The sequence below is a fragment of the Thermobia domestica genome, chromosome 5 (genome assembly GCF_964235325.1).
Source record: "Thermobia domestica chromosome 5, izTheDome1.hap1.1, whole genome shotgun sequence".
Classification (NCBI taxonomy): Eukaryota; Metazoa; Arthropoda; class Insecta; order Zygentoma; family Lepismatidae; genus Thermobia; species Thermobia domestica.
Genome location: NC_137458.1, coordinates 67,471,454 through 67,485,927, shown reverse-complemented (window position 1 = coordinate 67,485,927; position 14,474 = coordinate 67,471,454). Strand labels below are relative to the sequence as shown.

Here is a 14,474-nt window from a genome sequence, read left to right as displayed (position 1 = left end):
AAAACGTAGAACTAACGTAAATATTTTATTTTGCTTTATTATTATACATTAATTCTCTATTATTTTAATAATAATGTGTCAGACATTTTCTTTATTACATTAGATTTTTTTTCCCAGAGATTGCAGTATCAGTAATTTGGTTGTTATATACGGTTGTTAAAATAGTAAAATTAAATCATTCCTACGTCAAAAGAACATGCTTACCCTTTTCTTTCAAAACTTACAACAGTTGCTTGTATGTCTGGTGGCAGTAAACCATCAGTATTACGCCATATGTTTTTTCTTGCTAATACTTAATATTATTTTGTTTCAAGGAATACAAAAAAAAAAAAAAAAAAAGTATCACGTGTATTTATAAACTACGTTTCAATATATTTACTAATGGACGCAATAGGATACATAGCACATAAATGCACTGTAGAAGGGATTGCCTGTTATTTATTTCTACATTTTAGTAATACTTTTACAATCAAGTCACATAGTAAATTGGTTGTTATACGTTGTATAAAGTAAATATATCAAATTCTTCACGTATAATGACAGCGTATGTTGGTTTATTTATTTCAGTCATCTCCTCATCACAGACAGTCATATATATGTATTGCGTGATATACCAGAAAGGAAAGGCTTTGCTCATATTGTAGTCCGGAGGCCCTTATCAGCCATAGTTAAGATTACATCAAAGAAGAAGCATCCAGAGCTTATTACTTTTAAGTATGGAGTTGTAGAAGGAGAAAATTTGCTCATGAAAGACTTGGACAGGTAGGTTGGACGAAGTTGATACATAATTGTTTTTATCTTTCTGTATCTACCATATTGAGTTAATTATGTTCTATGTACACAGTGCAGCAATAAGAAAACGAGACTGAGTCTGTAAAAATAAATGAATAACAAGTGGAATGAATTTACCTCAGTTTATTAAAAGTAGGAACCTCCTTTGTCAACATAACTTTGTACGATCCACAAAGTTATGGAATGACTCCTGGAAGCCTTGGACTGTAATGGTGCTCGTCACTGCTTTCTGGATGGTGGAAACATCGTAAAAAAGCAACTCTTTAGTGGTGCTTTTATTTAAGAGAAAAGAAAGCCATTACGGAGAACAAATTTGGCGAGTACAGATTTTGTTCCAAAACCTCATGAACACTAATTTCTGTTCCTGTGTTAAGGAGTGGGGCACAAAACCTGCGTGCAGCTTCCATTTCGTTAAATCCTTCGTTATTGTGTGATGAACTACTTCTTATTCACTCCCGCATGATCTGATAGTATCCTGAAACTGGCATTTCCAGCATCCAAAATGATAACCGTGCCAATCATGTCAATCATCTGACAGGCCTGCTTGGACGTAGGTCATCATCATCTTCCACAAGCTCCCTGCCAGCAATGAACCTCTTACGCCAATTTTTTTTAAAAAAAGCAACGACAAAGACAGTTATCTACATAATTTTTTTTTCAATATCTCAGTTGTTGCAATTGGAGTATTCCCTAAATGCGCACAGAACATGATATTCACTTCTTGTTCCATTGCTGAAACGGTCATGCAATAGTACAGTACAATACTAGTCTATACTTAGTTGCATCACGCGCTACACTGACGACCGGCCAACCGGGGAATTTCTACACTGTTCCCAGGATCACAAGCAATATTTACCATTATGAAAAACTTCCGTACCAAAACTAACTTCATAGTACAAATATCTTTCTGGTAAGCAAATCCGTAAGGAAAAATTGTTTGTGTATTTACTTTGTCACGTTTCTTTTGTATCTAGTTTTGTGATAGCCTTTATCTCGAGAACGAAAATGGTAATTGGTCTTCAGATTCAGAACTTTTGATTTACCCGACATTTTCAGTGTCATCACCTGTCAGTGGCATCCCCAGGAATTTATTTTCGGTGCAGAGGGCATTGCCTAGAGGCAGTTCAAAGTAAGGACCAGAGGGGAAAATGTGGTACTCTATTTGGATGTCACCAAAACAGCGCCTCTGTGGACAAATCGCAAACAGAATTATGCAAGTTTACCTGTAGATTTAACCATGTTTTATACACCATCAATATATATATATATATAGGTGTGTGTGTGTGTTTAAAACATCGGAATTTTCTATTCATAGAGGGGGAAAAAGAAACTTAAAATTGTAGTCCATACCAGCATAGAGATGTCGCCATGTTTCGCAGTAGAAACTGAAAAATATCGTTTTTGAGCGTCAGCCATACACAAATTCAGTCTGTTGCTGGAAACAAATAGAACGGTGCTCCCCGAGTGTTAACCCATTTTCTCAACACTGTTTCACAATGCGTACGTACGAAAGCATGGAAAAGGAGCATTACGTAACCCTCCCAATACCGGTTGATTTTCGGCGCCATTTGATAACACTTACGCACCTACAAGGTCAGACACAACACTGTTCCCGCCACCAAGCCCATAGTTCCAGCATGATACGCGAGGGGGCAGCACCGAATCCAAAATAGTCTGATATAAAGCGAACAACCTTCTGTAATGAAATTATTTTCTACTTTTAAGCGCTTATTATTTATTTTCTGCTTTTTAGAGTTTTTGTGGAAGTCGTTTGATATTATTTTTTAAAAATGTTTTTATTTTCTGCGTTTTAGTAGTTTTTGAAGTATATTATTTTTCTTTTAGGTTTGTTTAATTTTTTTCACTTTTTCGTTACCTCAGTAGTTCAGTTAGATGCCTAAATTAAAGGTAGGACACTAACTTACTAAAATGAGTCTGCCTGTTTTTTTTTTTTTTTTTTTTTTTTTTTTTTTTTTTTAGTTGATGTACGTGTTACGGAATTATACATGAAAATACACACGGTATTAAGACTATTAGTTGATGAGTTTTATGCTCTAGCTGCAAAGACCGTCATCAGATCCTGATAGAATTTGTGTGGAACCTGCGAGAAAGTATGCTTTTTGATACCGAAAGTGAATACCCAGCAGAAAAAAACACGTACCGTACATGTGCATGTACAACATGCGCCTGGAAAACCCTTGAAATTGGAACACTGTTTTACGCCTGATCATGTGCTCATGTTTTTAAAAAACATTGCGTGTTCAGTCCCTGGAAACGGAAAAACACAGGTAAACAAGGAAGAAGTGAACCCCTGGCTTGTACCTGGAAAACACATGTTTTGTACCTATAACCGAACGCAACATCTGTGGACTGCATGTTTTGCAACTGATCTTAACGTGTTTTATGTTCAACAGCAGCTAATCATCCGCTGAACATTGCATGTAAAAGGAAGAAGACCAGTGCTATTCTAGTATTGTTCGAGAGCACTGAACATGCAATGTACAGGGATCGCAATCATGCAATGAAAGGGGAACTGAAAATAGGCGGTTCAGACGATACGAACACTACATTTTTTTTTCAAAATGGCTATTATTTCAAAATGGCAAGCATCTACGCTACAGGGCGCAGTTTTTGGTCTTTTATCTTTGAGGATAAAAACACAACACACCCGAAATTTGCTGTATAGTTTTTGGTGGCTATCCGACTTAAAATTTTAAGATGGCAGACATTATTTCAAACTAGCGGGCATCTACACTATAGGGCACAATTTTCGTTTTTTTAACCTGTCCCTGGTCTTTAGACCTACTAGCTATGGTAATTATAAAAAGTGTACACTGTTGAATAAAACTTGAGTTAGAAATTTTGCTGAAGGAATAAGAATCAAGACTGAATTTCCAGCAACACATTGTTTCTAAACATACCAGTATCTGCTGCTGGTCCAGGAAAATACAAATTCGCACCTGCAAATTTCTACCCACACAGTGAGCCTTCCAATATTGTCAAGACTAGTCTGTTTTGCTGGAAATTCAAGAATTCATTCGAAAGTAACATGTAGCTGGACACTGCATGTACATGATGTTGATACAAGCAACATACACCTAATAACAAAACAGCTTTTTTTTTTTTTTTTTTTTTTTAATGAGAAACCCATCTGAAAATGGCCTTTTCTCGGATTTAAAACATTCTGTCTACCGGGCATGTTTCTTTTATATTTCAGACAGTGTACTGTTTCTCTGCAACCTGTAAATACATGCTGTCACTACATACCATGTACAGTTCATGTTTATACAACCCTTTTCTGCTAAAACAAACTACCTGGAAATCCTATTTTTCGTATTAAAAACATACCATGTACCAGACATGTAAATGACAAACTCCTGCTAGATGAACAATTCTCTGGAACCTGCATGAACATTCGGCAATACAGGGAAAAAACAGCTCATGTTCACAGCAGATTTCTTTTGAAATTCAGCATAGCTGAAAATCACGTTAAAAAACGGAACACATTATATGTAATGTGCAGAAAATTTTCGTTCAACATTTAAAATACCGGTTGGCCTGGAACGCAAATGTACATGTTTACAATATCGGTGGAGTACAGTGTATGTGTTGGTACCGTTACATACGCAGGCACGTTTTCACTAAATACCACGTGCTACACATGAACTTATATTCGCTGATCTGCACATGTCTGCAGCCCGCAACATTTTCTTCTGAACATTGCAGTACATGCGCGTCGCACAGGTACTGATCAGTCGTACAGTGCACACATGTGATTTCATTTCAGGACAAAAATTATTACATTCAAAAACAGGTGTTATTTCCCGGATAAGTGCCTGTTTCTGTTACAAACCATTTACTTTACACGTAACACCTGTAGCACATGAGCAAAACATGTGAAAACAGGCACTGTACATTGCCTGTTTTCTCAAAAGTTTTCATGAGGGTAATCAAAATCGGTACATCTATAGTGAAGTTATTGGTGAACATGTACACAACGAAGTCAGTTAATTACGTCATTAACACACTGTCAGCCGTTGGTAAGTTTCATGGTCTAGCTCCACCAGTGGGAAAGTATATTCTTCGAAGAAAGAAAAAAAAATTGGTGCACCTATGTTGAAGTTATGCGTGATCCTACACACAGCATACATATACACATATAAACGAGTCGAATTGAGAGATTAAAAAATGGGCTCGAGGTGCTTCCGTAAGATCCCATATGAGACGTCCGAATTTTGTGCGAGACTTTGTGTTCAGGTGAATTACATATGAAAGGTGCAGAAGGAAGAACGCAAAATGTTACCACAGTAACACATGGGGGCATTTGGTAGTATTTAAATAATGTGAAAGACCTGTTGTAACACATTTTGCTCATTACATTGTTATTTTTTTTTCAGGTTTCTCATACCAAATGCAAGCGAAGCCACAAAAGTTGTTTCGCAGCAGATCCTAAAGCAGTTAAAAAATAAAGAAGGTTAATTTTGCAATCTGCGAACTACGATAACAAGAGGAAGTTACCAGTTCCTGAACTGAAATATCGAAACAAATGGCCAATGAACTGGAATAACAATATGTATGAACACTAATTATGTTAATGTGCTGTACTTAATGAAATACTTGAAGTTCTTGATTGTACGAACTTAGCAAAGGACAAATGTATGGCAATAGTTATGTTCGAAAACATATACTACATGAAAAGATATATCATCCATGTAGTAGAGTGTACATGACTATTGGGAAATTTTTACAGAAGCTTTTTTTTTCTTACATGTGTGGTGCTGTGATCCATTATAAGTCATATGTAAAAAAAAGAAAGATCATCAATCGTTCACAGCATTCCAAAGACCATGTTTAAATACTTTCTTAACTCTTGTGCTGTTTTATTGTGAATAATTGTTACAAAAAGAAAAAGTGCTGTATATTTCTGGTATGAATTTGTGTGTGTGAGTGTACATATACGATATATATATATATAACGTAAATAAGCTGAATCGTTTCGTAATACTTTTTCAGTTCTTCTGAACTGACTTCCATTTCTTCGTAGTTCGTTTAGCTTTTATTTTCTGTTAACGATAAAACAAACAAAAAAGTCATTGTTTCCTATAAAAGTAATAGGTATTAAAACGAAAGAAATATTTAATAGAAGATTTCAATGTGCAACTCGATCATTAATTTATTTTTGATTATTTATCTGTTAGAGTTAGGATAATGTTATAATAATAAGAGCTTGTTAGCAAGATACCTATAATTGTAGCTAGGTTATTGCCTATTGTCTCTGTAAATCGTGTACGAAGAAAAAATATTTTCAGTGTTCTTCGGAAATAATTTACAGATCACTAATGTCTGTGCTCAAAATTGAAAACTCATGATATTAAAATATAATTCGATTTTTTTTTTTAAATCCGAACTTCAAATAAATAAATCTTGTAGATTATACAAAAGAAATCAGTAATAAAGAAGAATCAGTTAATAAAAAATCAGTAGTTAACAATAAACTTCAGCTAATGAAGAAGCAAAGTGATGAACTTCAAGATTCTACGTTATAATTCAATATGATGAAAATACGTATATAAATAATAGCCCTGTAATTGCATATTTCCCTTAGGAGTGCATACAGTTTCAAATTGTTTTTCGTACATCATCATGAATATGATTTTGGCATTCTGTCTTTTCTTCTATCATGATAAACATAGAATAATAAACGTTCATATATTTTATGTTGCGTCATATTTTCACCATGGAGTTCAAATTGCGTACTATTGAAATTTATGGAATTTGTGATCTCAATCTTGAAGTTAGTAAATTGAACTAGTGTTGTGATAATTGAAATTTCACCTCGAAAACATGACTTAAATTCCATAAAGTAATAGTATGCAATTTGTGAATTCCATACTTCTGCGTACCTCTCATACTTTCTTTATACTTTGCGCGGCAGACGAATTGCTATTTGATCTTTTGTGTTAGTCACGTCGATAAATCCGCTTACAGCGATGTTGTCATCGCTGTGTTGTGGAAGTCCTCTTCAGCGAAAATTATGTACACTAGGAAAGCTTCTGGTCTGATAATATGGCTGAGTACTATAAGAAATTCATGTTCCGGAAATACTGAGTAAACAACCGTACTTTTAACTGGTCTATTTATACAGGGTTCATACATTAACTGGAAAATCTGGAAATCTCAGGAAAAATTGATTTTGGAAGAAAAAGTCCTGGATAATTCAGGGAAATCGATCATATCTAGAAAGAAAAGAAAGAAAAAAAAAAACTGGAAATATTAGGGAAATTGTTTCAATATTATTGTATATTTTGAATGTATTCAAGTATGGAACAAAAGTACTTACTTATTAATTCCCTTAGTAGGCTTCTCAACTTAATATTTTTTCAACTTAAATAATTAAAATACGTAAATAAAATTTATTTTCTTGTGACTCAATATTTAATTGTAATCGTTCATTAGGTAGAAGGTGGCCATTCTTAAATATATACGTAAATATATTATTCTTAAAATTTATGTGTTCTCTTACTGTTAGTTTCTTCCACTAGACCTGGAAACCAGAAGCGGATCGTGGCTCAATAAATAGGTGAGGCACAGAAAACCGGCTCGTAGTGTTTAGTGGCGATGAAACTGGCTCTTCTCGAATACCACCCTCCCCCGTTTTCCCTGACTTTCAGGCTGCTGGTAAGCTAATAAGCATAATATGAAACCAATCACTTGAGGGGGGGGGGGGATAAAGTTGAGGTTTCCCACGTTGTAGAGGCGTTATTGATGCCACTGTCAATGTTTTATCTCCAGAAGACGAAGTGGCATTCGTTAATCTACCTCTCCTATATTTTGTTGCAAAAATAACATTGCTTTTAAGATGACGATCGTCAGGTTAGAAACGTTTCTTTCTTCAACGTTGAATCACTGTCAGACGCTAATCTGTCTTCAACATTGGGGGTACGGGTAAGACCGTTCCGCCCATAATCTTTCTTTAAAGCGATGTTCAAAATATTTATCAAGTTGAAAAATAATACTGTGAAGGATCAGGGGAGCAAGTTGTCTTCAACATTGATAAGTAGGCAGATTAGAGGCTTATTCTGGGAGGGGGGCATCAATTTCATTTCACTTTCCTTTGTGGCAGTCGGAAACGATCATCACATTTCTCCCCCAAAAACACATTTCAAATTTGATTACTGGGTGCAATAGCCCCAGTGATCACTGTTACTTCCTCCCTTACCTACAAAAAAATCTATATCCTATACGGAAAATAGAGAAAACATATATACTAAACACACAGAAATAAGATATGCGTTGAATTTGTAACAAATATTAAAACACGATCTATCCGTCGATTTTTGTGCTCTGACTACAAAAATGTTTCACAGTATTGCCATTTTTTTTTTTCAACGTTTTTAGCATGTTTACTAGAAATTGAGAATAGACCGCTATATATTTTGAAAACCACGTATTTCCCTTCAAAGGAAATATTATACTTTCTCAGTAAAACATTCTAAAAGTTTAAAATGTTAATGTGAAGGAAATATCGTATGTAATTGGTTACTTCTATATAATCAAAGCTTACGTTTAATTCTATTCAATTTGCTACACTGCATACCCTTGTCTGGGTAACAGCGAAGAGTATGACAATTATTACTGTCTGGTTCAAGCACGCGCGTACGCAGGCCCATTTTCAACTGGCTTCCCTTGAAACACAGGACATTGGAGTAATTCCTAACCCAAGATATTGCTCTTTGCTTATCCCCTCACCCCTTTCAGAGTGTAAGAGGGGTGTTTGCGTTGTCAACAGTGCTTCGCTGCTTAGGAGGCCAAATCTGTTTCAGGCCTTAATACAGGATTGGAATTTTTAAAACTGAAATTATCATGACAAAGAATGTAAATTTTCGCTTTTGCCTTTAATTTCTATTAAATTCTGTAATATTTTACAAATATTTTCTACACTTGAGTAAATGAATTTTAAGAAGTCTGTTTTGTGTTATACAATAAATAAATTGAACTAAGTTTTATTTCAAAAATTACACAGAAATGTTGACTTAATTTGAAATTTATTGCAAACACTTAATTTAGTTTTGCTCAAAAATATAGGTGAGGCCAGGCTTCACCTGACGAACCGCTAATGCTGGAAACTGCAAAATGAATACCTGGAAAATTCAGGGAAATTGAGTTCAGTATTTTTGTATGAACCCTGTTATATGTAATAACCGTTTTATTTTGCTACGATTTTTTATTTTATTGTGCGTATTGTCATTATGTATAGAAATGATGCAGTGATGAAAGTTGATGAATACAAATTACGAAGACTTATAAAGACACTCATTTTCGGCACTTCCATTGCTCAGAACGTACAATTAGTCCTGAATCCAAGTGGTAAAATACAGTTTTCACTCAGAATCTATGGAACTTTTGCGCAACGCTACGTTCTGCGGTTCAAAGTCATGAACATTATTTCCAGTCTTACGAAAACACGATGTCCAGAGTTCATACTCTCAACTCAAATCAAATATAAATTTTAGCAGCAATTCTGAAACTGTGCAATCCGACCTGCGTAGCTGTGGCTGGTTTAGAAGTGCACCGGAAAATAATCAATGATATATTTATTTAATGCATTTTACATAAATTATTTAGGAATTTGAAACAATAATGGAGTGGATTCTTTATTTAATGGCCCGTGATTTTTCTTTGTAGGATAAGACAAACGCTAATTATTTAATGATTATTGCAAAATGCCATTCATCTATGATCACTATTTATTAGTTTTTTTTTTTCTTTAATATACGAAAACAGCATACTATAGTTTTTCCTTCATGATAAAAGAGTTCTCTTTTGATCTCATATAGTTGATCAATACAACTTTTTATTTGTATCAGATAAAGAGAACTGACAGATTTTTCCCTTTCGATACTGCTTTGATTCTTAATACATATCAATTCACTATGGACTAGATACCTTGGGCCTTATGCAGAGTAGTTTTGACGTATGATTAGCGTCATACTAAAGGTCTGACTACTGCAGGAAACATGTTAGTTGAACTCTCAAGTATGGCACTAATCACGCGTCAGAACGACTGCATAAGGCCTCATTAGACACCAATGAGAAAATTAGTACTCTATGATAAATACATTCATTTTCTTCTATTTTGCTTTTCATTGTCACACATGTTTGTTGTCCAAGTAAAACAATAAAATAGAAACAAAATTTCCATTTTCAATCCTGTCGAAAATGCGATACATAATTTATAAATTGCGATGCAAATTTAGTTTTGTTTCGCAAATTGCTATGCAAACATAAAAATCTAAGTAAAACGCTTTTATATATATATATATATATATATATATATAGTGTTCTAAAAATGGCGCCCACGACCAACAGAGCGCTTTCTACAGGTCAAATAAAACGAAAATGTTATATAATAGTATACCCTTCACGACCTCCTTCAGCCGCTATAGGGAATCAAATTTTCACTATGTGGCAACGTCGCAGATTAACTTGGAATCATTAGATTGTTCAACGCATCCACCAAGCAGTTACATCGATTTGTTAGGCTAATAAGTGGTGCTAGTCTAAACATATATCGACTTTAACTTCCATCCGGAAACAATCGATGTAACTATTTGATAGATTGGTAGATCTTTTTCTGTGGTTTCTTTTCGTTTTATGGTTACTTGCAGAATAGTGCTGTGTATTCCGTGGGCGCCATTTTTACAATATCCGATACATCAGATTCTCTGTGCTTCTAATTTGGAAATACCCCTTGGTAATTCCTTCATTTGACTTTTCTTCTTGATTTCCTTTAATTTTATATATTCACTAATTCTTCGAAGTATCTTTGCATCATTGTGTTCGTTCTGTTCCGCAATATTTCTCCCCGTTTGTTTTACGAACAATGTTTCTTGTTGCCTTGTTTCGATGTCTTGCCAGGCTGTATGTTTTCCCCTTCCTTCGTTTCCAGATCTTCACACTGATTTATGTACGCTTCCATTTTTTTCTGCTCTTTTTTTATCCTTATACTCGTTCATGCTCTTTTCTCAGCTTCTTTATTCGAATCACTTTTTGCATTTCCTGATTCTACTACTATCTTCCCTAAAGTTTCATTGTTACTTTCTTTATCAGGCTCTGATAACCTTTTTACTCTTTCCCCACCATTCTGTTCCTTTAAAACAATTTCTTTAAATCTTATTCTACATTTCGATTTTTCAATTCAAACCATATGTTGTTTAAGCCATGTTGTCTTCAATTTTTTCCGCTTGCAGTAGTAGTCCATGCACAGCAGTCGATCTTCCGTCAAAGGTGTTCTGTAATGTAGATACTGTGTTGTCCAAGCGCAACAGTTGGGGTGCAGTCCATGTGTTGTGAGTGATTCAGCACTAACTGCAAGTGAGAAAATGTACGTTTGTTCAGCGAGAAGATAGAGTAGCGTAATGATTAACACATTGGCACAGTAAGCCGGAAGACCGGGTTCGAATCCAATCTTTGTATATCATTGAATTCGCATCTACACAAAAATTGGTGCGATATAAAATCAGTTATTTCCACCATTTATAATTTTCCTGTAGTTTGACAATCAAATACACTTTTAAGAATCAGCAATATAACAACACTGTAATACAAAATAGGAGCACACAAATCTTAGAATCGTCTCAAGTCTGAGGGTGAGGAACGACTTTTACTTGAAATACAGATATACTGCAGATAATAATTCATAACTCAGTCCACAGGGAACATATGGGTGAATCCACCCTAATTACTTACAGCTCTAAACAACATTTCAAGTTTAAAATGTAATTTATTAAGATTTATGAATATGATCAGTTTGTACAAAATGGTACAATTAAAGTTAGCATTATTATTTACAGCTCTGGTTAAGAACTCGTGACCTGCTGATATGCAGTATGGTTGTTAAGTATACTAAGGGGCTAGAAGTAGCGCATAAACTAAGCGATAATAAGACAAACTCACAGAGTTAATACATCTCTTAATCACAAATCTCAGTGTCAAGATAAAATACTATTATTGTAGAACATGCATATAGTTTTGCTAAGTACAGGGCCTAATGTACGATTGGAAGAACCAAAAGGAAGTTCAGAAAGTAGTTTCTCCTTCCCTGCTTCTGAATCACATTCTTCATAGGAAGACAGCAACGTAGCTGGAGATGGGTATCTTGTTATCACTGCGTGCGCCTTTTCTACAGACATTCCATGTAGCTGAAGCAAGTGTCGTGCGAACATCTCTTGAACTGTAAAATTCTATAACAAAAAAAAAAAAAAAAAATGAATGTATATATATAAACTATACATAAACCATATATATAAACTACTTAAAAACAATAATTAGTGAAAAACTTATGAAAATTCAATAACTTTAAATCAGTTTATATCTCTACATACATGGTGGACATAAAGTGGCTTTTTCTTATTTAAAAAAAAAAGTAAGGAGAAAAAAACTAAGCTGTAAGCGAGCATTTTTTTTTTTTTTTTAATTTTTAATACTAGGACTGGCACCACTGTCTCTTAGTGTGGCTGTTAACCATGTTTTCGTACATGTTTTGTTTAAGAGTTGTTCACTGAGTGAAGTTTGCCGAGTAGTGCAACTGTTGAGATATAGCAAATTAACACGGGAACAACGTGTTTTCGTACTACAACCTTGGTGGAAACACAAATGTGGTGACAGTACACTTCAGAAGAAAATTTCCAGGTATTGAACCACAATCACGTCAAAGGCATGAGAAACCCGAATCAACGATTCGATGCTACAGGTCCTGTGTGTGGCTTACCACGGCGGGCACGAAGCGGGCGACCACAAAGTGGAGAAATGAAGGAAAAACTGAAATTGTTGCTCAGAGTTGTGTGTCTAGCCCGAAGAAGTCTACCAAAAGGCGCGTACCTCTTTAAGAAGCATGTTAAAGGATTTGAATATGAAACCTTACCTTACCGGTCAAAGCTTCTGCACGCGTTGCAAGAATGTGATTCAGATCGGCGTGTTGAGTTCTGTGAGTAGTTTATCATTTAGAACGAAGCTGACACAGACTTCTTGCAACGAATTTTGTGAACAGATGAGACCTGATTCAAGATGAACAATCCGTAAACAGACACAGTTGAGTTTATTGGAATAATCCGTAAACAGAATGTGACAGAAGTTACACGTTCCTGGTGTCAGTTTAGGGTGATATTTGTCGTATTTGCAAATCAGTGCTGAAGAGATGAACACCTTGTATATTGAACATGGTAGGAGATAGTTTAAACATCATTTGTAAGTACAATAAAGATTGTCAAGTCACCTAGTTTCTTTTATTTTATTTCTTCACATATTGGGTAAAGATACTTTGTCTCCACCCAGTATAAAAGATGAAATCCTGAATGATCAACGCCCAGACAAACTGGTTAAGCTAGAAACTTGAAATTTGGGCAGTATATAGGATTTGTGATGGAAGGCACTATTAAGGAAGGATATTTGGAAATTCGACGGAAGAGGGCAATGTGGTTTGCAATTATAGTAATAACGTATGGTAGGATCCCTTAAGGATAGCGAAATGAAACTTGGTACTTAGACTTTTCATTTAAAATAATTAAACGTGTTTTAGCGTTTTTAGATGTTTGACCTAGAATGAAAACAACGGAGGTGGGGGTCCACAAAGATGACCCCACGAGGCGTTCGAATTTATGCAAGGTGTTCGAATTTATGAATGGAAGCATCTGCTAGGTTTATAGTAAAATATAAATGTATATAATAAGACATATATATACACATGTGGCGCTGCTCTGTTGCAAACAAAAGATTAATGTTCATGAGTGACTAATACGAAGTGCATTGACTGACAGTTAAGTGTGTGGGTGTAGACAGGTGTTGCTAACAATGGACATCGCCCAAGTGTCCGGCTCCGATTTCAATGAAACTATTTTTCTTGATAGAGGACATGTATGAATTATTTGAGATGACAGAAATTTTTGCCATGGTGCATGTTTTCTATTTTTTCATAATTTTAAAGAGTTGTGATGTGGTTATTAAAGATTACTGCAGAAGTCCCTTACTACCCTTTGTAAACGGAGTGTTAATGAAAGAACAACCATGTAAATACATATAAGGCCCAGGAGGAAGTCGTATGGTAGGTATGACTTTGACGGCAGCCATCTTGAAATCAACCATTTTGAATTAAAGTCAAGTTTTTTAAATGGGAATATGGTAATACGTGTATGATACATAATTTTGGGCTAGAATTTAATCAGGAAGACAATGGTGAAGTTAGTTTTAAGATACACCCATTTGGAGAAAAGTTACAGGCATATTAATTGCTTATACTTACTATGTGCATAAGTTCTTTACCTCCACTTCTAACCCGCGTATTAATGATAATATGTGGATAAAAGTTTCGGTAACACATATTATGACTAGAGGCGAGTGGTACGGTACGGGTAAGCTTGACCGCAGCCATCTTGAAATCCGCCATTTTGAATTAAAGTGAAGTTTTGAAAAATGAAAACCATAGCATGTGACACCTCATTTTAATAGCAAATTTTCCCCAAAAGCCAATGCTATGCTTATTATTGTTCTATAGTTAAGAAGTATGAATTTAGGACTGCTTCTAAGTGCACCAAACGTCCATTATTCGATCTTTCAAATTGGCAACAATCCTAATTTTCATTGCGTGTTTTAAGATTCCAACTGGCACTTTGCAATTGTTGCCATGG

At 35.0% G+C, this 14,474-nt stretch overlaps 2 protein-coding genes across 3 annotated transcripts in view; one reads left to right on the top strand and one right to left on the bottom strand.

The window, feature by feature from the left end:
- The window catches only part of TBC1D23 (TBC1 domain family member 23), a 66,517-nt gene extending 60,008 nt beyond the window's left edge, over positions 1–6,509 (top strand). The window contains exons 12-13 of the mRNA XM_081758731.1: positions 568–762; positions 5,190–6,509. Of these exons, the coding sequence (XP_081614857.1) occupies positions 568–762; positions 5,190–5,271 (277 nt within the window). The 3' untranslated portion in view covers positions 5,272–6,509. The remainder of the gene's footprint in view (positions 1–567; positions 763–5,189) is intronic.
- A 5,044-nt stretch (positions 6,510–11,553) lies between these two features.
- Positions 11,554–14,474, bottom strand: part of mus81 (mus81 structure-specific endonuclease subunit) — a 77,760-nt gene continuing 74,839 nt past the window's right edge. For both annotated transcript variants that reach the window (XM_081758729.1, XM_081758730.1), the window contains exon 12: positions 11,554–12,035. In XM_081758729.1, the coding sequence (XP_081614855.1) occupies positions 11,784–12,035 (252 nt within the window). In that variant the 3' untranslated portion in view covers positions 11,554–11,783. The remainder of the gene's footprint in view (positions 12,036–14,474) is intronic.